General features: G+C 39.7%; 1 protein-coding gene across 1 annotated transcript; it reads right to left on the minus strand.

The window, feature by feature from the left end:
- Positions 1-10,163: 10,163 nt before the first annotated feature.
- Positions 10,164-21,661, minus strand: FAM71D (family with sequence similarity 71 member D). The gene is made up of 5 exons (XM_040600372.1): positions 21,655-21,661; positions 15,051-15,190; positions 13,285-13,487; positions 12,446-12,710; positions 10,164-10,406 (listed from the first exon to the last, which is right to left on the minus strand). The coding sequence occupies exons 1-5, from the start codon at positions 21,659-21,661 to the stop codon at positions 10,164-10,166; spliced, it is 858 nt and encodes a 285-aa protein (XP_040456306.1).
- Between the last annotated feature and the right edge of the window lie 3,246 nt (positions 21,662-24,907).

The raw sequence follows: 24,907 nt of genomic DNA on the forward strand, positions 1-24,907 counted from the left end.
TAAGTCCCAAAACCAGATCCCATTGTTTTCTTTTCTTACCCTGTGAAAAGGCCAGCTTACCTGATGCTAAGGTGTGGCCTGCCCATCTACCTGCAGAGGAAACTCTGAAAGCATTTTGCCTTCTCACATTGTGGCTCGGACTCCCTGGGATGTCTTTTGGTTTGCTCGTTTCAGGGCAGCAATGCCTTATAACTGCATTTAACCAGCTATTTGTGTTCTGACCAGTAAAAAGGGTCTTGGTGTCAAGTGAGCAAAACTGCAGCACTGCAAGAAATACAAATGTTGGTGGACTGCAGAGTTATGTACTTAGGAAATAAAAATGGAGGGAAAACATGACACCGGTAATTTGTGTCTGAGCAGCATGAAACTCGGTTCTTTTCACCTCCATATGAAAATGGTGAAATTTCATGTGAATCTTTTTTTACAAACCGCTTTGGCAAAGGACCTGAGAACAAGAAAGGGCTTTTCCAAACGATGATACTTGCCTAGAAGATATAATGGCTGCAAAAAGTAGCTAGGTTCATCAGTTGTTCACCGTTGTCATCTGCATCCAAACTGATTGCTAATTTACTGTCTTTTCTACATCCAAGGTTGGGATGATCAGACAAAAAAAGCCAGAAATTCTGATTACGGTTTCCCTCAACTGACAGCATTTCCTCTTTCCTCTCAGAAAATCTCATTGCTTCCAGTTTGTACATTGCCCAGTAGTGAGCTTTTAAACCAGGATAAGGGAATTATCTTCGGTATGTTGTGCAATTTGTGGTAGAGCAGAGAAGGATACACATCAGTTCTAAAGTTTATGTTGCCCTCTTTTACTTTCTTACATCTGTAGCTGAAGTTTTACTTTTTTGCCAGAAGGCATTACAGACCAGGTTAAGACTGAACTTGGGATATCTCCTGGATATATCTTTCCAAAGATCTGTTTGTTTCTTTGGTAACCAATCTCCTCCCTCTGGCTTTCACAAACACTAATATTAGCCCTTGCCCAGCTGGCAAATCCATTCATAAGATGCTTGAATGAGGCATGCTTGGCTAATTCTATCCAACAGATTAAAATACTCTGTCAGGCTGAGAAGTTGTCATATCCAAAAACATTTCACAATAGAGCACAGGATCAGCAGCATTATTTGTAAAGACCCAGATAACCTTTCTTTTTAAAATCACTGTGTTAGCAATTTAAATGGACAGATCTGATGGTTCATTTTGCCTTGTGGGTGCTGTTTGGTGGTATACTGAGAACAAAAATTACTGGTACAAAATCAATATTTTGGCTTTAATTTAGCAAAACATGCCTGTTAAAAAGAATAGATACATAGAAAGAAGGTGAATAGGAGGATGAAGAAGGACATTGGAAAGGTGATTGAGTAGATCAAAGCTTTTAGTCTTCCTTTGTTTTGTCTTAGCTGATTAATCTTTCCTGAGTATCTACTCTTAAAGGAAGTGAGAAAATTACTTACCAAAGTACTATAAACTTTGCTGTTCCATCTCTTGTTCAAAGTTTACAATTATTATCCTTAAGCAGAAAGGAACTGAAAAGAAATATCCAAGTGATACCTTTTGTGATCTTGGATCTTAGAACATTTAGATTTTAGACATGATTTTTCTATGATTTTTGCTATCAGGAATTACAGGAACAGTAAAGCATGCTTCCAGCTACAGAACCAAGGTATTTAGGCAACAATTTATTATTGAAGAACTTTCCTTATAAGGTTAATGAATTCATTCTACAAACAAATTTTTTTTAACAAAGAAAATGTTCATCTTTGGTGAATTGAATTTGACATGAATTAGTGTCAGTGTTTTCCAGCAAGGTGCATATATAACTTTTGACCATGTAAATATGGCTGATTGTAATCAATGGAAAAAAAATAATATCTGACTCAATCTGAGGCATCAGCCTAATACAGGATAAAATGTTTTCTTTGAAACTATTGCCCTCTGGAGGAGGAATGAAAAATCATAGAAGGGTTAGGTAGAAATTCCTTTTTATGTCACTGTTTAACTGAATTTATGCTTGAGTGGTTCTACAGACTGATGCAAAAAGGAATGGTCTGTCAGAAAAGCCACAGTGGCCACAGTGCTTGTCAGTGAAGGCTGGAGGAGAAGTAATCCCCATCTGCCTGCCCCATTACTCTTCTCTTTATCTCTAAAGACACTGAATATCTATTCTACAACAGATGTACTTTCTCTTCCAACTTCATCCTGGATCCCTTCCAAGCTGCTGTCATCCCTCCTTATTTGCCAAAATATTTTTTCATGCAATCCCTAAAGAATTCTTGCCTGCCTGATGTCAGACTCTGTATTCTATCTTCTTTCTTGACCTTTCTGCTGGGTTTGGGGTTTTGGTTTTTTTTTTGTTGTTTTTTATCTTGATTACACTTTCCTTCTTGATCTTTTATTCTTGAAAGTTTTTGAGGAATTTTATTCTCTTCTTTTTATCTCTCTACTTTCATGTCTGGCATCTATTTAAATAGACTCTTTCCTTCAGTCTCCGAGAACTTCACAGGGATTTTTTCTTTGGCCTTTAGATATTGATAGCTTAGATCTTGGATAATCACATTTAAATGTCACCTTTAACTGAATATGAGTGAAAGTGAGGTCCTTCCTGCTCAGACTTTGCCTGTATGTTCTCTCTTGCTGCAGGGGAAATGACAATAGCTCACAGTGGTCTTTCCAGTTTGATTTATAGCAATCTGTTGCCTCCTGACTACAAATCCGGTGATTGTTTTAACTCTAAGAAAGGCACATGCACCAGCCATCTGAAAGAATGTAACAGCAGCACCAGTCCACCTGTAGGGCTAGCTGTGTTCGGTATCTAGTGTTTCAAAGAAGAGTGCAAAATACAAAAGTCCAGAAACTAAATTGGTCAAATTGTGCATTAAGCGAGGAAAACAAACCAGCAATCTCTTGTTCTCCACAACCCAGCAACAGAAACCCTGAATTTTGAAATTAATACAGCAACCTAATTTAATTTCAGCCTTTCTTTAAGTAGGACAACAAATACCAAGGATTCTAATATGGTCATGTTTTTCTCCTTGATAGCATCTAGAACTTATCTTCCTTACTTTCTACCCAATAATTACATTTTGCATTCGTGTTCATCAGGGTGGTTGAAATATCTTCCTCTCTGGTTTCTAGTGTCCTCTGCCACTCCTTAATCCTTCAGATCTGAAATTGCACAACTCCAAGTCAGGTCGCAGTATTTACAAATAGGGCTGTAAACACAACAGAAGTTCAGCTGTAGAAAGAGGTTAATCTCCAGCAGAGAGGTCTCAAGTTCGGCAGTACTACTCATCTCTCAATGAAGAGTCTTAAGCCCAGAAATAGGAATCATTCCCAGAAGATGGGTGCCCAAAATTAAAGCTGGAAGTGAGGCTGTTAATGTAACAGTTTGGGGCACTTTTTAATCCAGAATAATAATGGGTAATAAAAATAATCTTTCTTGCCACTGTTTTCCTTTCCCCTATTAAGTTGTGCTCAAATTACTGATTACCTTATCTGTGTCTTTGTATCTGTTTGTTGCTGCTTGTCTGGTTTTTGATAGTTGCCATTCACCTGTGTGCCTTCCTCTGCACAACTCTCCATCTTTGGTTTGTTCTTGAATAAATCTGTAAGGACCTAAAGTACCTATTTAAGTCATCTGGAAAACAAAATCCTGCTTTGCTATTTATAACAATTATTAATTTGTATCACAACACACACTGTCCTTCCCTGATTTGCCCTTTGCAGGCTGGATGTATTAGCCTAAAGTTCACAGTCAAGACAGGATTTTGTTTGGATTTTAGTGCTAACCTGCTTTACTGTCAGCTTACGCATGCTTTTTACTGGGTTTACCTGACAGTTTGATTACTTTGTTTTAGACTGTGAATAGAAGGCAAAAGCCTCTTTTCTACTCTTTTTACTCTGTGGAACTTCTTTTCTTATACTCATAGATGTACATAAATGTATTTGTAAAGAAATAAAAATCTATGAGAGAACTCACAGATTTGTGAGAAAACAGGGGAGGAACCAACAGAAAGAACCAACAAAAGTTTCAACAGTTGATACCACCTAAGGAAAATACTTCCGTGGTGAATCCTATTCAAATAAGACATTTGCGGTTCTTAGATTTGCCCCAGGTGTGATCTCTTTCCTGAAAGGCAGCTTAGTAGTGGTAATTATGTTAATGACAAGTCCCTCCTATCTGATAATGCTGCAATGTAAAGCTTAAGCTTTATGTATTTATCAGTCAAAAGTATGACACTACAGTGTATTGTTCACATGTTCTATAAACCTGAAATACAATAAATCTTTCTTCTGAAAGCAAACTAGATGTACAGTAAGACAGCTGTAAGATACTGTAAGACATACATAAACAACATCACAGTTCTCCTTCTTGTTCCCATTTTTTAATCTTCACTGAAATAATCTTGCATACTATGCTTTATTTATCAGTTTTGTTTGGTGTAGGTTTTCAGTTTGTTCAGACCTGTTATACTTTAATTACTGACACATAAGAATTTGTGGCCATTCTGTACTGTAGTTTTAACAGCGTGGATGTCTGAATATGACATGAGACAGAATCACTTTCAAAATTACTCTTTTTAGAACTTTTGTTTGAGTATTGCCCTGGTTTTTGATCTTGCTTTCAAGAAATCGTAAACAACATCTGGGACAGTTAACTGCCAGCCAGCATGTCTGTTTTTCCCCAGCATTTAAAGCAAAGTTTAAAATATGTGTTATTTGAATCCATAACTGCCTAAGTTTTATTTGAAATATTCTGAAATTAAGAGACCAACTTTGTTTTTTTTTATCTTTCAGAAACAAGTTCAGAAAAATCCTTCATATGTCCTTTCATCACATGCATAAATCTGGAGTGCCATGGCACAGAGGAAATTCAGGTACGGCATCCAGTCCCTTTGTAGAAGTCCATGCTGATCCCAACATAATGTCTTCTTTACAGACATAAGATGCCAATAGATTTCCATTACCACCTCTTGAGCAACAGAGGCATAGCTGCTTGATTTTTGAAAATGAATTATAAAGGATAGCACCAAAATACACTTGTCATATGTTGCCATTAAGCAAAGCTGGTATACTTAATTACCTTTCCTAAGAAAGCAATAGCAGCTACACAATCATCTTCAAGGAATAAAAAAGGTGTGATACTAACAGAATAATCATTTCCACATAGCTATGTGGAGCTGTATGAATGGTCTTCATTACCCTTGATTAAACCTATAAACTGCAGTGCCAATTCTATACTGTTCTTATGAATCTGCACCTTGACAGAAAGTTGCAAAACCTGTTTTGGGATATATTGCATGAATACTGCTCTATTTTGCAATATTTCTGAAAAGTGTAGTCAAACACATGCTTGGTAACTCTACTGCTTGCAGGATCTTCAGTGACTGTCCTTCTTCCAGCAGTAATTTTTCTTTCAGAGGAGCTGATAGACTGTATTGGCTCATTGAGCCAACACTGCATACCAGTCTACTGAATCAGCTCAGTATAAGACTGTTTTGGTATGTAACCCAGCAAGCATCCATGCTGAGTTACTTTTCTTTGCTCCAGGCACAGTAATTAAGAGGTATTTTTTACTGCATTTGCAATGCAGGCAATTCACCCTTCTTCCCAGTGTTGTAGTCTGGGAAACACAATACTCTGAAGTTGCTTATTCTTTGCAGCGTTTACTGAGAGCATTTTAGGTTGGATTCCAGTAAACTGAGGCTGAATAGTAGTTCCATTTGCATGGTGCAGCAGTCCTTTGTCACACCCTGTCTCTTCAAGGTCTGTCAATGTGGCCACAGGTTAGGGTACTATTCGTGTAATAGTAGCTATTATTGGCAGCAGCATATATTTGCACACTGATCCTGGTTTCTGCACATAAAGGACTCTATCTATGTGTTCACACTCAAGACTTTTAATTATTCTAGTGTTGCATAGCCACATTAATGACTCCAGAACAAATGTCCTGAGCTTAGGGGGCACCTTTCTCCCCCTTACTGCAGCATAAGTAAGTCTTTATGGAAGTATTTTGTTAATTCTTCCATCCTGGCTCATCAGCTTGTCTTTTGTTATGATAAATGCATGTACTTGGGACACATACATTTATTTAACAATTCAGCTCTGAGAATTAAAAAGTGTTTTTCATTAACATTGTTTCTCATCTGAAAACCACTCTTCTCAAAATGTGCTTGGACATCTGATCCCTTTGTTTTGATGGATTTAACTTCTTCCTTAGGACTTATTTCTGATGGCCTTATGCATTGGCAGGTTGTTTGGATGCAAACTAAATTTCTCTTTTATCATCATAGGTAGAGTGCAATGCTTCTCCGGACATGGTATTTAGCTTATGATCTTATTTATTCCTAATTAAATTTTTTATTTATTACATTCCATTCTATGTTACCTAGTATATGCAGCATATCTTGGTATCAGATCAGTCATAGTTATTACCTCTGTGCTAGCAGCATGGTTGTTTCTGATGAATACGAACAGCTTTTGAATGCAGTATACTCTATTTAAGAATATTCAAAATCTGTATCATTGATTTTCCAGTGTTCTACAATTTTAATTTCATCTTCTTCACTTCTAGTGTATGTTTGGTGTGAAGTTACTGGTGGCAAGCATCTGCAGCCAGTCTGTGTATAGATGATAACGAAGATACTGTTACTGATCCTTATTTTTGCGGTATTTTTACATCTGTTCTTGTAATGGACAACAGCGCTTCATAAATCTTGTATCATTCAAGTACTTACTGTCTCTTAAGCAGAAAATATACTGTATAACCATTTTCTTAGGGATTGCCTAAAAGTTTCTTCCTTGCCAGTGATTGCTACTTTGCTCTTTTGATAAACAGAATCTCATCAGTTCTTTTCACCATGGAAATTAACATTGGAATTTCCAATTATACCGAATGGTATTTCACTCGTTCATATTTTGGGTGATATCCAGAATTTGAACTTATCACCACTTGTTTCTTAATAGCATCCTAGACTGGAATCTGATTATACATGGGCTGCCCTCAAAGAGCATTGAGTTAATTTATATTCTCAAGGAACTTTAGATTGGCACTTGTCTCCTTGGAAGCTGTGAATTATGTATGTCCTCTGTGCTCATTTGGAGGAAAGCATACTTAGTCTTGCACCTCCCATGCTTAGCTATCCCTGTGCAGAACTGAAGTTTCAAAACTTCAGTAAAATACTGCACATGCTGTAAGCTACACAGAAATCTCCCTGTGACAGGAAGCGAGAGCAGCAGATGTTTAGTTTGTTTAATGTGAAATGCTTTGTAGTGCAGCGAGTATGTTCTGTCAAAAATACTGCTCAGTATTCCAATAGGATAGCAATGTTTATAGTGTCTAGATAATAACAACAGTAGCAACAATACCAAGTCCTTATACAATAGTTCTCATTAGTAGGTGGCAAGGTGATTTTCAAGAGGTCTGGCTATCCTCATTCTACAAATTAAGAAGCCGAGGAACAAGTAGGGAAAGTGTTTTTCCCACATTCATCTAGAAGTTCACTGGCAGAAATAAAACCTGTGTTAGTATGATTTTGTACCCACTACATGGTGTTGTTCTCTGTCACTTGTACCCCTGCAATGTTCTGAAAGTTGCTTGCACCAGAAGCTTTCCTGACCCTATGTAAAAGTGTAAGCCGTAGTCAGGTATTATGAAGTTAATTCAAGTGTCTATTTCTTTGCCTTCTGCTGCAAACTGCAAATCTTCTCCCTGAAAAAATGGTCTAATTCACTGAAAAATGTAGATTCCACTGCCAAGGACCAAAATTTATTTGTTGCTAGTTGCAGGCTAATACAGATAGTAAGAGGTTGTGAATGGAATTGAGGTCTGCAGGGGAGTTTTTTCTTCATTGTGTACATCTTTTCCTTGTTTCATCTGCATCTGATGTCCAGGATGCTTTGCTTGATTTTCTTTTATTTTTTCTTACTGGTTAATCACCTGGGATATTACTTGAAGCAGCCTACTTGACTTACTGCCACTCTTTCTATTTCCTGAAAAGAAACATGAGCATGAGGAAAACAGCATGCTAAAGTAAAGAATGAAAAAGAAAAAGAAGCACAAGCAATCAAAAGAGAGAAAAGGACAGAGAAGATAAATATACACCAAGTACCACAAAGGAAGAAAGGTTGACCAGAGGGAATTGATTTGCCTTCGTGGGGAGTTTACTAGAATTCATGCTCTGTATTCCAAACTGGCCTTTTCCCAGTCTCTCCTGTCCTGTTCTCCTTCAGTCAATCCTACAAGCTGTCTTACCTACTCATCTCACAGCAGAAATAATCTTTAGTCCTTACAGAACATGTGAGAGGTGTGAAAAGTCTGTGCATAGCTAGTATCAGTCCACATGATATTGTTATGCTTCCTAGCTGCCTGGGGATACGTGAAGATCATTTCTATTCTCTACTGAAAGCTGATCAGCAAGCTGAGAATACAACAGAGTCTGAAGGTCTAAGTAAACCCAGGAAGAACACATGCTGCCTTTGCCTCAATATGGCAAATTTGGGAATTGATGGTAGAATGCAAACTGGGAGAAGTGTGACAGAAAATGAAGGAAAAGAGAGAAGACACAACTGCACAGGAGGAAGAATGCGTCTTTGGAGGAAGGTATTATTTAAAAATAGGAAGACACACAGAGCAGAGTTGAAAGAACATGGAAAGAGAGGGAAAGAACAAACTAGAGCTAGAGAAAATGACCAGAAAAGCTGATCAGAGGGAAAGCTGAAAAGCCGTGAGTGACTGGGAAAAAGAAACAGACACAGAGAGAGGGACTAAGAAAGTAACAGAAAGAAAACAATGGGCAATACAACCAGCTAATTTTAGTTCCCTAGGGAAAATATGCTGCAAATATATTACTACAAAATTAATATCTAAAAGTAATTGTTTATATAGAATAGAAAACAAGGACAAAACTCTAGAGGGGAAGTGATTGAAATAAATAAGCAGGTCCCCTTCCCTCAATGCAACAAGTTGAAATGGTTTTGTCAAGGCAGTCTTTTCTTTCTGAATGATATTATGGTTGTATGTGTAATAGGAAAATATATGAAACATTTATGATTGCTTCACTACTTCTCTATTATTACAGTTTTCACAATAAAATCACAAGAAATACAATATTGTAGGACTAAGCCCCAGTGAAATGTAATTTAGATGTTTGGCACTATATGCACTAATAGCAATGTGGAAGTGAGTAAATATTAGAAAAACTGTCATACCTGAAGACTCTAATTTTTGTCCACTCTTTTGCTTTGTTGTATTTGTCCTAAGGAAAAAAGTAGTTCAGTAAGAAAACATTATGTTATTTCCAAAAAACTCAGGAAGAAGTCTTACCCTAGTAATATCATTATGTACCAGGTTCAGTATTAAATAGGTGCTATTTTAATCTCTGTCTGCAGTAGAAACATATATTGCTAAATGATGTAGTAAGCCTTGTTTTGAAGCACAGGCCCACTAACACACAGAGATTTGAATGTTATAAACTGCGCTTATACATGACACATCTGAACACATCACTTAATGCCTAGATGTAGCTTGAGAAATGATTGTGTTGAAGTCTTGTTCTCTGTTGTCATGCAGATGCTCATGTAAGTGACAGAGTTTTCATTTCCTTTGCCCATCTAACTTTTGCTTGCACGGTTTGCGCAACACCACTGACAAAAAATCTGCTCCTTTTCTGCACGAGCCAGGATGGATATGGCAGTGAAGAAGATACAGAAAAGACAGATTTCTGGTGCCAGGACATGTTGCTGATTTTGGGCAGAAAAGAAACACTGAATCTGCCCCATGCTATATGATTCCCTCATACACTGGTTGTCTAAATCAAAGCTGCCTGTATGCAGATACTTCAGCATTCATGGAGACCACTAGCATTTAAGTCACTGAACATTCACGCACTTTTGCTTGATTGCCCATCTTTGTGAACCTAGGAGATGGGAGGGTGGGCAGGGGGAATGACCTTTCAAAAGCCCCTGAACATCTGAGAAACCAAAGTGTCGATACTTGGAAATCCCACCCTGTATTCTTCAGTTTCCTAATACATTAAAGCATTAGGAAAACCACAGTAACCCTGAAAAGGTGTTGCAATAATAGATTTTCTGAGGACAAAACCATGACACATTTTACAGCAGCAGAAACTAAGTATATTAAATTTGTTTTCCAAACATGCCTACCTAGTTTTCCTCTTTGCTTTGCTTTTGCTCTTCTGTGTATCCAGAGGATCTATATTCTTTGACTGCGTGGTGGTTTCTTGCCTGGTTGGTTTCAGGGAGCTGTGGAAGACTCCTCCTTTTCTTCCACTCTCTTCTGTGGAACCCACTGTACCTGAGATGGGAACTTGGTTGGTGGAGGCTTGTTTAGTAACAACTTCTTTCTCTGTTTTGGGGTTAGGCACATCTTGTGGGTCATCCCTCTTGAAGAAAAAAGGGAAGATTAACAGATACAGTAGCAACTGACAAAGTGCTCTGCACAGCTTGAATTTAGTGATAATTTCCTATATAGTAGTCCCCTATATACTGAATATTCTACTATAAAGCCAGACCATCGATAGGAAATGTGATGTATTATCTAGAAGAGAGACTACATTATCAGTTTGTTGGTGATTATTGTCCTACAGCTTTGGCTAGAGGTGACTATGCAGTCCATCAAGGGGTAACAGGTCCCAAATCTTAACCTCTGAGAGCTGTTTGTAGCTTTGCCTCCAGGTTCTCTGCTTCTGATTCATGTCCAGGACTCCTTTATCTCCAGGTTATTCTCCTTTTTTTGCTCATATTTGGAAGTTGAGATAAGATCTTCCTTCTGTCCAGGTTTTGAGATCGATCCTGACTAAAATCTTTCTAAGCCTCCTGCTTTTAAGTAGCTGAAGGAGGAATACCTATAAGTCTTTCATGGGCAGAGAGCTTTCTATCTAAACAGGAAGAGAACAGGGAGGGTGTAATAATGCAAAGGAAAATTCAAACTTTAAGACTGTCAATAGAAAAGAGAAGCCAATAGTGAGTTACAGCCAACATCTCAAGGTATTGAAACATGGATGAACGTGTGACTGGAAAACTAAGAGGCCTATTCTGCAAAGAAAAATAGAGAGTCTAGGTCTGGATCAGTATTTCAGTATACTGAATCACTAGTAACATCTGCTGTACGTGCAGCATGTACATTCATGTCAGGCCAGTTTATGTCTAGAAGTTGGTACAAGGATCAAGTCTTTGATACCAGATAAGAGAGAAAGCAAAAAAACCAGAAGAAAGGTGGCTATGTAAGGATAGTTGAACAGAAAAATATCAATTAAGAAATTTTATAAATCCTATGTTTACTTTCTCAAAATCTATGCATTCCTGACTTAACCAATATGGTTGTGGAATGTAGCTGTGCAGATTTTTCAGCCAAATCCAAGTCCAATGCTTTCTGCAAATCTAATCTGAATATGCTAGTTTTCCCCCTATATTTTCTTCAGTCATCCCTTTACCTCATCAGTGCCTTTTCTTGAAAGAATAATCTCTCACAGTTCTCTCCTCTCTCCAAGATTATATTTTTATAGCTTCCTTGTAAATTTTCTGTTATATGTACGCAGAGTTGTTCCTTCTCTCTGCTACCCATGGCCAGGTAGAAGATGGGAGCTCCTGAGTGCAGAGAGAAGTACATGGAGCACTGAGCACTGGCCATGTGACTGTGTTTTCTTCTTCTCCCGGTGGATGTGCCTCTGCATGGCTGAGAGCTGAGTTGGCTTGAATGTGAATGAAAGATCCATCAATGCCTGGGCTGACAAAATGTTTAATTGGAACTTAGGGGAAATAGCTTTAGATAATGTTGACCAGCATCATTAACCATCCAAGTTCCTTCTAAAGTGTGACTCCAAGGTAGCAAGCCTCTTCTGTGCTTTAGTGAAATTTCTGTATGTTATATTCTCTTTAGAACCTCCTGAAGCATTTTTGCTGAGCCTCCTGTTCTCTTTGTTTCTCTCAGCTACCATGAGCAGCTGCCATCTGCCTGTCTGGCTGCCTGCTGTAGCATTTCCCTGAAGAACTTTCTGTCCTTTGAATGGGTCAAATGATGTTCCCCTCTTTTGCTTGTTAGTTGTCAGTCCCTGCCTGGGTGTCAGCTGTGCCATGTTTTTCCCTCTCTGCTTTTTTTCAGTGGGTTGTGGAATTCCATCAGAAAGGCCCATTGAAGAACATACTACCAACTGTGAGGGAAAACTAAACACCAAACAGTAAGTAGTATGCTATTTACTGATTCACAAAAATTTATCAGAGCTATGATGCACCTAGCATCCTCATTCCCATTGCCCTGAAATTCTGTAGGGAGTTTACAAGACAGCCATTTTGATAAACAGAACTGTAGCTCCCTCAAAGCACGCAAAAACTTTGACTACAGAGATAGTAAAGAATATTGAAACAAGTGATACTTTCTGATTGGTCAGCTTGAAATTTTGATACCTGTTTTCTAAAGACTCACATTTTCTGATGGGTTGTTTGCGCTGGGAGCTTTCTTGTGACACATGCAAATTTCCTTGCATTTTACACTGACTTTGGTATTGCCGGTGTTTCCTGGGGATTTCAGGAGAGAGATGAGCTGCAGCCACAGGTGGAATAGGTGTCGTTGCTGGTCTGGTGGGGCACAGAGCTCTAAATAATAGGAACGGCCATTTACTAATTTTAACATGAGGTGGTGCTTATCTGTGCTGTGGACAGAGAGTTCCACAAACTTCAAGGGCAAGAGCCTATAAAAAAAGGGAAACTCATCATTAAGTGCAAGTGGAGATACCTCTCAAAGAAGATATTATGCTTGTCAGACCTAAAGATAGAATAAGACTAGAAGTGAGAAACTAGAATAGGAAGAAGCTACTAAGTGGATTTGGACACTTTTCTTCTGAGTGCCTCTAGCTGATTGTGGAAGAAATGCTGGGCAGCAGTGCACAGAAGGGAGACTTCCGTACAATGCCTTTGCTCCACTGCCTTATTCCCTGACAATTCTGTACTCCTATCTTCCTACCAGCTTTCAGCATCTGATTTATTTAGAAAAAGGTGTATTAAGTATTCACAGTCATCATCTATCTATGTGTGGGTAGCATTGGCCTGAAATGACGACTGGATTGGGACCTAAAGGTGTGTACTTGAACTTAAGTGTTTCTCCTAACTTTACAGTGTTAGCTCTGGGACAAAGAGTGCAAATATGCGGTCTGTTTATAAACTGACCCTTAAAAGAAAGAAAACATTGTATGGAAATGGGAAATACATGCATATTTCTTATTTACTCTTCAAAGAAATATTTAACCCTTCTCGGTGCTAACTCACCTGGTAAGTATGAGCTGTTCCATGTGGGATGGCTGCTCTGAGAGTTTCCAGAAGCTTGCTATACTTTCCTGTGGGGACATGGGCACCTCGGATGCTACTAGCATTGCACTGGGCATTGGTGAACTGGGATTGGCAGCACAGATGCCGATGGTCACACAGCTGGCTCGCTTGTGCACAGAAATTGGTTCCCCTCTTTGGTTAATCTGAACAAGAAAAAAAACAAACAACAAAAACCCCAAAACCTCAAACCCAATCAACAACTAACATTTGCTATATGATGTCACAGAATATGCTACCAAATGGTGTTTTGGCTTGGGGGCCCCTAAAGTTTATGTACTGGATTGGTGAGGGGAGAGGGGAATATGTAATGAAACAGGAATGTGTATGGATGAAAAGAAAGGAAAAGTTGAATAAGGATAAAGGAGGACTAGAAATCACTGGCTTTTGTGTAACCCAGATCACTGGGTATCTGATCGCTGTGATCAGAAACCTCGAGTAGCATTATCTTGAATTTCTCTTAGTGTAAGCATAGTGGAAGGGGCACTATGTTCTGATGATTCACTGTCTTTGTCAGTATTACTATGATTTTAATTAAACCTGGTTATGAATCAGGATCCCGCTAAATGCTGTACAAACACAGAATGGAAAAAGATCCCAGGTAATTTATTAGACATGATATGGAAAGAGCAAAATGAGAAAATACAAGGAGATAATAAGTTGATAAGTATGATTGAATCACATGTTATGTACCATTGTCAAGATTTGGTTTTGATAGGCATGAAAGAAAAAGTGTCCTAAGAAGGAATTTGAGAGAGGACAGTGCATTAAATTTGTGGATATCTAGTAGAATCTCCTCCCAGGTATGAGAGACTGTATGAAAAAAAATATCGAAGGGTTGTGGGTTTTTTTTAATTTTAATGTAAATGATTCAGTGATGGAGCTGTTTTATTGGGTTTATTGGTTAAAGCAACTGCCTCCTTGATAGTAAATGAGGTCTGATAAATAAAGCAGGAATAAATCATAAAGTATCTTGAAAACAGGGACTCAAAGCTAATTAACATTCTGTGTGTGTATCAACAATGCAAGATTGAATTAATCAAGGCAAGACCAAAGGATGTTGCAATTATCGCAAAGTCAGGTAATGAAACCCTATGAAAAACACTGTTGAGATACATCATGTAAATAGAATTCAGATATTTTAGACACACTGTGAATGCAGGATTGTAGGAGTGTAGACTGTTGCCAGAGTTGAGCGGGTTCTTTGGCTAGTGCTTAGGGTAAATGGCAGGCAGGGTAGTGATACTGCTTGTAAGGATACTTCTTGCAACTTCTGTTGCAAATGGTGGGAGATTGCCTTGGAAAGGCTGACTGCCATTTAGACTAGGTCGAATTGACATCGATGGCTAAAAATCTTAATGAGATAGCACAGACTAGAAATTTGCTAGAATAGTCCTAGCTGTTGCTACAGGACAGAGTAAGGGCTGACAAGGAAGGATGAAATCACTCTGTCCTCTTTCTCTAATTTGCAGCATTGTTGTTGCTTGGTTTTTGGACTATTGCCTTTAGAGCATGAGCATTAAATGAGAGAATGAGTCCATAGGAGAAGGGAAACATATCCATATGGTTATAGTAAACAGAGAATAAGAATAATAAGAAAAAATGAATGAGGAATACCTGTTGAGCTGAAGGAGGGGAAAAAAAAGGTGATAATTGCAAGCAATTTTATCTTGAGCATACCAAATGTTTTCATTTGAATGGCTTTTTACCTGGACAAACTTGCTTTCGAAGATCGGAACAGAGGTAAAAGGAGCATATTCTCCTTGTCTAAGAAGTCTCTGAAGGTCACCCATAACAGATGCCTGACTTGAACTGATGCTCTTAAAATCAAGCTTGCTATTCATTTTGCCTACAAAACAAAAATAAATATACAAGTTGAAGGGAATAGAGATAAGAAGACTTCTATGTTAAAAAAGCTCTGATGATTATGAAAAGAAACAAACTTAATCCTTCCTGACGGGCTTTATTTTACTACTAAAGAGCAGAACCTCTCCCCCCAAAATACGTATTTTTAAAAACATGCAATCTCAAGTACAAAGAGGAGCTTAGCAGGGCTCTCTCACAGCTCTTAACTCCTCTTTTACTATTTAAGGAAAAAGGGCCTGCAAATCTATAAACATTAGTTTGCACAAGCTATATATCATACTATATAATATATATTATATACTAAGTATGTTCTTCTTTATAAGTAACATTGCATATTTTTGCTACTGTTAATATTTTTTTAATTGATGTATTTTTACATGAGTATAGCAACATACTTTGCAAATAACAGTAGAAACCCTTGTGCTGTTCTCAGTGCTAGATGGTGACTTCTATCTTGGCACCTCTTGGTGCCACAAATATGTTTTTGTCAGGAGTCAAGAAGAAGGAAGGACTTAGGAGGTCCTCTGAAGCAGAAATTCTCCAGCATCTGACTAGGCTGACTTTAACACAAAATCTGGAGAATCAGTAACATAATACTGACTCATTGAGGGGAAAAAAATAATGTCAAGCTGCTACTTAATTACATTTCATAAGCCTTTACTACACAGATAATTTCTATTAACCTAAGTAGATTCAAAAGTTAAATGATTTGTTCATGACTGTTCAGTACGTGGCAGAATGCCAAGAAGAATAGTAATACCCTGCCACTGGGTTAAAAAAAAAAAAAAAAAGATGTACTCGACTTCTACTTCCCATTCATACCTTGTTTCACCTCAATTGATCCATTTCTTACACAGAGAAGTATATCTAAGAAAAGAGAGAACATGAGTGTGCTAGTCCGTTCTGTAAAGCCTGCTGGAAATCTCCTAGCACTAGAAACACATGATTAGCAGCAGCATCAGGTGTGGTCTTGATGATATTGTTTCCCTGCTTGAGTTTCTTTAAGGAGTGTTGTTATGAAAAGAAGCGGTACATGAGTGCATGTCATAACAGGCAGGTGGTTTGGAAGAACTCAGCCCCATCAGTGCTGGCATCACAATACATCACCTGGTTAATGCTTTCACCAGTCCTGGCAGCAATTCAATTTCTTGGTTGCATCACGGCATGGGGGTAACAGGTACCATGGATTCACCTGTAACACAAACACATTAGGGGCATGATAACATCAGAGATTTTTGCATAGGTATTGCCCATGCAGTGCAGGCTGCCAGGGAACAGCAAGGTTCTGCTGATCTGCTTCATCAGGGATGATGAGCTGGTTGCCAAGGATGACCTCAGCAGAGGCATTGCCCTGAACAGTCAAGGCATAGTCCTCCAGTCCTGCAGAATTCAAAGTGAATGGGCTGAGCAGGATGGTGATAACAGGGTTTGCTCACAGACACAGACAAGACAAGATGCGACCCAGATATGGAGTCCATCCTGAGACTCTGTTCCAGGAGTTCAGTCAGGAGTAGCAGAAGGTAGGACTGGAGACATTCTTTTGCCATAGCAACCCTGTAGCTCACCCAGGCGATGTCATAATCGACCAACTATATTAACTCCTTTTTTTCGCCTTACGTAATAACACTGCTGCTTCCAACTGAGCCTGGTGCTTGGACAGGGTTCAGGCCATGACTGAGCACCAGGTTGGTTGAAGCAGAATCAATACTGCAAAATGAGAATTACATTGTCTGACAGTTTGAAAGACTATTGTGCAATCTTCTTTGTACAGCCTCTCTTGCTTAGGTAGGGCCCACCATAGGACACCTTCTGCACTGCCTGATAATACCCTGCACTGACACAGCAATGTCCAGCAGAAATGCTTTCTGCTTTCTCCACTATACTAAACTATGTGGAAAACAATGGTGATTTTCTTTCTCAGCTAGATTTCAGCTGTGTAATATACAGGACCAGAGAAGGATAAATAGCATTGCTCTAGCAAAACCAACAACAACAAGCCCTTTTTCAACACTGAATTGCCTTTCCCTCTCTAGCCAATGGAAATGTAATTGCAAAAACCACCATGAGTGACTGAGCTGGAGGAGACTGACTCCATAGTCAAGCGACCACAGCTTTTGCCTGAACCATTGAAAGTGCAAGTTAATAGGACAAGAGGAAATGGCCTCAAGTTGTATCAGGGGAGGTTTAGGTTGGGTATTAGGAAATATTTCTTCACCGAAAGGGTTGTCAAGCATTGGAACAGATTTCCCAGGAAGGTGGTAGAATCACCATCCCTGGAAGCATTTAAAAAACCACATAGGTGTGCTGCTTAGGAACATGGTTTAGTGGTGGACTCATCAGTCCTGGGTTAACAGTTGGACTTGATGATCTTAAAGGTCTTTTCCAACCTAAATGATTCTGTGATTCAATAAGTCCTGCCTACGTACCCCAAATACATGGATACACTCAGCCCTTGTTTGGACTGTGCAGTAAGTGTAGTATGTGGATACCAGAGGAAGGAGAATCTGAATGAAGACAGTCCTAGGAAGCAGTAGATAGAGCCACAAGGACTCTTGGAGTGCAGGATAATAACATTTTCACACCTAAGACAGCATTACTAGATGATGCTCTGTTGTGTCATATGCATGTTCTGGCAAGGACAGTGCTAGCTAGCTCAGGCACCTCTGCAACGCTCCGTGCTCTAATGTGCTGACAGTTTAATCTCCCTGTAGGTAGCAACAGCTGTTGTAAGACATGTTGCTATTAGTTTTTTGAGACACCTTTTGTGTGGCTTTTGAAGGGGGTGGGGGTGCATCCGGTAGCTTGACAGAAGTGAGGCTTCTGCAGCTCCATGCCCCCAGGTCCAACCAACAGTAAGGCTGAACATGTATTCCCAATAGGTATAACACACACTCACACACAGACAGAACCAATGGCCTCATCCTGTTCTCCTTTCTGGCTAATCAGGATGAAGGTCCATGAGTAGGAAATACAGACAGGTATACAATGTGCAGCCTTTCAGCAATTGGGTTCAGACACTCAGTCTGTCCAGTATCTGGTCCCTGGATCCCAGTCTCCCCAGCTGCTGGCACCGGGATGTAGGAGCCCATGAGGCTGCAACCCCACTCCTGTTGTTGATACAGACCCCTCACTCAGATAGACACACACACACACTCACTCACTCTGCAGTTTCTGCAGTAGCTAGCTTTAGACATGCAGTCCACCCAGCAAATGGTCCTGGATCCTTGTTTTTTCCTGGTACTTCATCCCTGGAGACACCTATGCACACACACATGTGCACACGCACAAATGGTTCTCCTGTGACCTGCAGATCTCACAGTGTCTCCAGCAGCCGTCTGGGACAGCCCTGGCCTCCCCCACTGCCCACCCCCCACCCTCAGTAGCTACCCCCTCCCACAGTCTTACCTCTTCCTCACCCAGGAAAAGCTAGAAAATACATTTAATAGGACAGACTGTGCTGATTGGGCAGGGTGCAGGGCATGGCCAGACAAGCGTACCTGTTTACACTTGACGAGCCCTTTTTATTCTTTATCCCTCTATTTTCCTGCATCTGTTCCTCCCCAAATCCCCTACACCATTCCTTTCATCGCTTTTGGTTCCTCTCCTAAACATCCCATACATCTTGTGCAATTCTAAAATGCTTTTTCCCTGCATCCCATAATGTGTGCCACACTTCCAGGCAGTAACTTTCCATAGTCTGAAAGGTGGCTGTGAGAGCCCTCTCATTGATGGGTTTCACACCTGGGCAGGGGCTGAGGCACTCCTGCAACAGCCCTAGAAGGGGCCCAGCCCCAGTGTCCCTACAAGTCCTTAACTTGGGTTCCCACCTGCCATTGTGCCCCTGTGCTCCTCCGGGTCTGTGGTGATGGGCCTTTGATGGGCTGATAGCTCCTGCCCTGGCCTGGGTGTAGCTGAGGCAGGGTCTTACTTGGATTCGCCCACCTGCTGTTCTCTCTGTACTCCTTTGTGTGTGTGTGCTCTTTATCCCACCCCTTAACAAAGGACTGTTTTTTTGGGTTATTTTGTTTTGTTCTGTTTTAATCTAATATTAGCCATCACCTCTTAGAAAAACTCCAGTTAATGGAGAAGGCAGCAGCATGACTCCTTAGCAACGCAGGCTGCCATAAGCATATTAAATCCTGTCTTCTGCTCTGTTCTCTGGCTTTTCACAGCATGTTGGGCAAATCGATTGGATTTGGACAGTAGGGAGTAAATTACAGAAAGTCAGTCACAGATGTACAGTGCCAACTAACTGTATATTTGGATGGGTCCAAGTACCATTGCATCTGCATGTCTACCTCTCCTCTCCTGAAAGACTGGCTCTCAGGGCATTTCATTATTCAATACCTTTAGTGATGAATAGCTACCTAGTGCTGACACAAAAGCCCCACAGGCTGTTCTTCCAGAAAGGCATAGTACGCCAGAAACAACCGGCTGTAATCAGCATTGGCTCCAGTTCACTCACTTCCATGCTCCTGTGAGCTAATTCCCTTGAGTACAACACATGCTCCTAGCACGGTGCTCTGCACAGCCACATTCCAAGAGGTTGACCAGCAGTCTTCACCATGAACATGCCTGTTCCAGCAACATCATCCAAACACAAGAAATCTATAGGAAACTACTAAGCCCAGTGTTTTTCACTGCAGCTTCTCCATGTATGCATGAGGTTGGTCTTGCCTCAGGTGGTATTTATTAGGTCAGCTGGCAGTTTTCAAAGTAATGCAACAGCATCCTAAAACAAGAGTATAGCTGAAGAGGTGTCAGCACCAGCGGGCAATCCAGCTGGCAATAAACCACAAGTAAAGGATCAGGCATAAAAAGGTAAAGTATCAATATTATAGCATAGCTATCAAGTCACCAAACCAGGCCTTTTTCACAAAGTATTAAACAGATCCTCAGCTGAGGTAATTAGTGCAATCTCCATTATCTTAAAAGGGAAATAAATTAAAGGAAGATAGATACTAATTTACCAGGACAAAGAAGTGCAGATGGATTGCTCAAAATTGAATGGAAGGGAGTTAAAACAGTTGAGGAAATTCAACACAGATAAAAGTAAAATGTGGTGTATAAGGACAACATTTTCCTAAAATGTTGTTATAATTACTGTTCCTAGGTTGAGTACTACCAATTAAGAATGAGACTTTAAGACTAATTGTATTTTAAGAGCCATAAAAACACATTGGTCAGAAGCACTGAAGAACAAAAATTAACTATTAGGAAGTAGAGAACAAATGGAAGTCATTGTTATGTTGTTACATGAGATAGTAATGCCTTTTAATATGTATGCAATTCTGGTCTCCTTGGCTCAAGAGAGAATATAGTAAAACTGAAGAGGTTGCAAAGAGGAGCAACAGGGATCATCCAATTTACAGACCCTTGGAGATGGAACATGACCACAAAGGGCAGACTACATAGATTAGGACTCTTAACCCAGATGATAGCCATCTTTAAAACTATGGGTGGCAAAGTGAGGAGGACTTCTTTTTGTCTGCTCCAATGCAAAAGATGCATCAAAAAGAACCAGGAAGTGGCAGATTCAGAACAAAACAGAGGAGATGTTGCGTCACACTGTGAAAATGTGGGACTTCTTGCCAAAAACACCATGGCCGCTGGGGGGCTATTTGGAAGATGGATCATTTTCTACTTGCCATGGATTTATACTCCTCCTGAGATATGAACTATTGGCCACTTTTTTATCAGGGGGAGATTTTTTTTTTAAAAAAATAAATCTAAAAGTGCACAGGCTACACAGCTCAGGGAAGTCTCTGGCATTATGTTGTCTCCTTCTCAGCAGTTTCTTCAGTGGTCCCACAGAAGATGCCTTCTCCTGCTGGTACCAGCCATTGCAGGAAGCTGTGTCTGCAAACATCCTGGGCTGACTTCTCCCGGCCTAGTGTCTGGTCTGCACATCATCACAGAATTGGGTCCCTACTAGTGGTCCAACCAGCACAATGTTACAAAATGATGAAGTCACTGGTTACTTTGCCACAACAGACAAATAACCCAGTTAGGAAATGCTCTTGTCAGACAGGTAGTACTGTGATATGTTGTTTTTGGAAAGCTTTACATCCTTGATGGGCTAATGCTCATTTGTCCTGCTGATCCTTCTGATTTCTGTTTGGTAATGGCATCCTTTCAGACCATCTTGGGGCACAGTAAAATCTGCATAAAGAAAATGTCATGTACTGACAAAAGCTGCTTTGCATACTTTCTTGTCAGTCCAGTGGGACAGTTTTTTGTGTGCCAGTGGCTGGTAACATGTCAATATTGCAAATTACTTCTTTTTTTTTTTTTTTCTTAATGAAAGCAAATGCATCTGGATATGGCACTCAATCTGGCAGTGTTCTGTACCTACAAAAGGAGTAAATCAGTGTCTTGCGATTTTACCCTGCTGTTTTATCTAAGGTAGTTTTTGCACTTAATATATATTTTGCACTATATACTTACCTTTCATCTTCTCTTAGACTTTTCCTGAAATTATTTTACTTCCAATTTTGAATCCCTGGTTATCAAGATCATGCCAGCGCATTTGCTTTCTCTGGTATGTTCAGATTATCCGAGGGGTTAGTGGTGTACAATTAGGTTTCAGCTTTGCTTGTGAATTAACTTTGCAAATTAAATTGGCTGTCTGTATTTTTAAACCCAAATTGGGTCCATGCAAATGCAGAAGTCCTTGCACAGGGACAGAGCAAGCTGGATGCTGCTGTACAGTGCTGGTGTGGAGCAAGTAATCCCAGCCAGACCAGTCTGACAACTAAAGAGCTACTGAGCATCTGTGCATCACCCTTTTGAAGGCTTTATGTTCCAAGAGCTTTGTCAGCTTGTGTGCAATATGGCACGATTGCACAGAGCAAATCTTAATCTAATGCTGAATATGAGTCACTAAAGCCTTTCAGAAAACACGCAACTAGCAGCACATCATGAGGTTGGAACATCTGCAAAATGCACAGGCTTTCCTCCCCAAGAATTAGCCAAGAAGTGTCTGCATTTCAATGCTAAGTTTAAATCCAGTTTTGCAACTCACCTTTCTGAGTGGAGGCCAGGATATACTCACTAGAAAACAAAAGTCAAGTTTGAAAAAAACCCCACAAAACCATTGCAGTAAACATAGAAGAAACAACAATGTGTATTTTTTCACTGAGTAAATACAGAAGTTCAGCTGCTGACAGTATGTATCGTGCTGAAGGGGTGCAAATGCTGTGTTTTGTCTTTTGAGACTGGCTGGCTTTAGGAAGGCAAAGGGGGTGCCAAATGATTTAGGAGTTACAGTTCTTAGACATTATTTTCTTCTTCATGAGGTTAAGGCAATTAATTGCAACTTACTGACCAAATACTGCAATAGGAAACTATGCCTTGCCCCTATTCTACAAATTGCTACTTTAACAATCATTAGCTGCTGCAATTGTTCTCCCCACTGCAAATCCTTTGCCTTCACCCATAGTTGTGACTTTGACCACCTTGTCCCCCTCTCCTAGAAATGTCTCTGCTTTCTTTGACTACCTGCATAAATGCTCTTCCCTGTCTAACCTGTAGTGATAAATTTAGCTATTTCATGGAAGTAACACCAGCTGACTTTAGATTCAGGAAGATGACCATAGACATAAAGCATTTAAGCTGAGAGTTTCTTACTTGGAATTTTGGGAAATGTGTAAAATAACCTCACAAAAGAAACATTAGGCTGGGAATATATTCCTGAATCCATTTGGGATTAAAGTCTATTAGAAATGTTTGGAAACTGTCGGCATAAATGACAGTCAATTTCCATGCTTTTTTTCTGATAATAAAAACTACTTTCAGTTTTCCAGCTAAGGCAAAATAATTTTTTTGGCAAATTTTGTGCTTGAGTATTTCAACATCTACCCTCTTCCTTCTTATTCTTAGTTTCTTGTCAGGTAAGAGGCAGAGTATAAGGATCATTACATGACAGTCCAATCTACTGCTTGATATGTAGCCTGATTTGGGCTCTGATTCCTCATGTGACACTCCCCCACTCTCCCACCTAGTTCCTCAGGGGAAGTACAAAGCCATATATCCAAATATACCAAATAAATGTATCCAAGAAGGAGACTGCCTTTAAAACAACTATTTAACTTATTGCTAGTGAATCTTTATGTGTTTCCTGAGATGTTTCTTTAGCATTAACCAATACTTACTTTTTTTTGCTATCTCTCCCTTACTTTGCTTCTTTTCTTGTTGTCAACCACAAATTCAGGTACCTGGAAACATCTTGGTGCTGTTATCGTGTAAGAAAACAAAGCTGTAGTAAGTTTATTTTGTTTGGATGTAATGTACATTTTTCTTGTCTAACACAAAACCTCACAAACAGTTCAGGTGATGGTGTTATTTTTGGGAAGATGAGTAATAGAACGTAACAGAGGGCCATAGGAAGTGCTGGATCATCTTAGCCTGGCATCTGCTTTCCAAAGATGCCCCACTGTAAAGTCTCAACTCCCAGACGTAGTTCCTGCCCTGCAAGTGCTGGCAGAGTTGTCAGCCTGAAGAGCTTTCCTGAGCATGACTGGAGGCAGGCCCTGAACACTGCCTCCAGTGTATGAAGATGACGAGGCTGGCGTGCACCATGCCAACAATGATGGACTTCGAACCAAGGCAACTGGAAGGGAAAGACAGATCCAGTCACTATTGCGGGCACTTCTGTGGTCAGTGCAGGGTATGTGCAGACTGCCTGTGGCCCGAAGACCATCCTTACTGGGCATGAGGCAAGCAGCAAATCTTCTGCATTGACATGAGAAAGAAGACAACCTTTAGCACTTGGTGCAGCGTGGCAAGCTAGGGAGGACAAAGACAACCTGCAGGACGATCCGAGTTGCATATTGTCCTTGAGCAGTATCCAAATCAAAAAGACTAAAGATTCCATGTTAATTAGTAAACTCTGGAGTCATACAGATGTGTAATAACTACCTACAGATCAAAGACATTTCATGTTTAGCATATTTTAACATCAAGATAGAATCAGTGTTGTAATTTCGGTAATTCAAGTCTTGAAATTAGCATTTGGAAGAGGTGAGTCTGTTCTTCCATTTACCTGATCGACTAGAGCTAGTTTTTGTATGTTACACATCCAGGGGTACCATCAAGGTTTTGGTACCAGCTAGCCAGGATGCAAAAGTTGCTGGAGGGTTTTGTAGGTCACTGTAGGAATATCCAAGCTGTATGAATGGGACTTAGAAGATCCACCGCATATGTTTCTACCCACAATCACTCCCATGTATATGCACTAAAGAAAATGATGTAAAAAGAATACTACAAATATTGGAATACCAACCTTATTTTCAGTCACTGCTGGCATTGCTTCTTGTTGTTAACTAAATTACTATTTTGATTGTGCTAAAACCTTATTCAGAGAAGTAAAAATAGTGAAAACATTCCTTAAAATGTTTCCATTTGCAAGTCTCTGTCCTTGAACCAAAGTAACCACATACCTGAAGATCCCTTTGTCCTTGACTTCTTATCTGAAGCTTCCAACCTTCTCTGAAACTGTAGGTTGGGAATGTTAAAAGTAAAAAAAGTAATTTGAATTTATCTATCTATATCAGATTTATATCTATTTATATTACAACAACCAAGGCATATTCCTCAGATTTTAGGCTTGATAGTTGATACATAGTTGTAATAATGGTTTATTATACTGCTCCCAGAGTTCTCTCTCCAACATACTGCTATGGCTTTCAGTGTTAACAAA

This window comes from Falco naumanni, chromosome 7, assembly GCF_017639655.2.
Source record: "Falco naumanni isolate bFalNau1 chromosome 7, bFalNau1.pat, whole genome shotgun sequence".
In the NCBI taxonomy this organism is placed as follows: Eukaryota; Metazoa; Chordata; class Aves; order Falconiformes; family Falconidae; genus Falco; species Falco naumanni.

Bases quoted from the DNA above. Each gene is read 5' to 3' on its own strand.
- FAM71D (XM_040600372.1), bottom strand. The intron at 12,711-13,284 runs GTGAGTTAGCAC...CTTTTTTTATAG, and splicing joins GAACAGCTCATACTTACCAG to GCTCTTGCCCTTGAAGTTTG. The intron at 10,407-12,445 runs GTGAGTCTTTAG...TTTTTCTTCAAG, and splicing joins CAAACAACCCATCAGAAAAT to AGGGATGACCCACAAGATGT.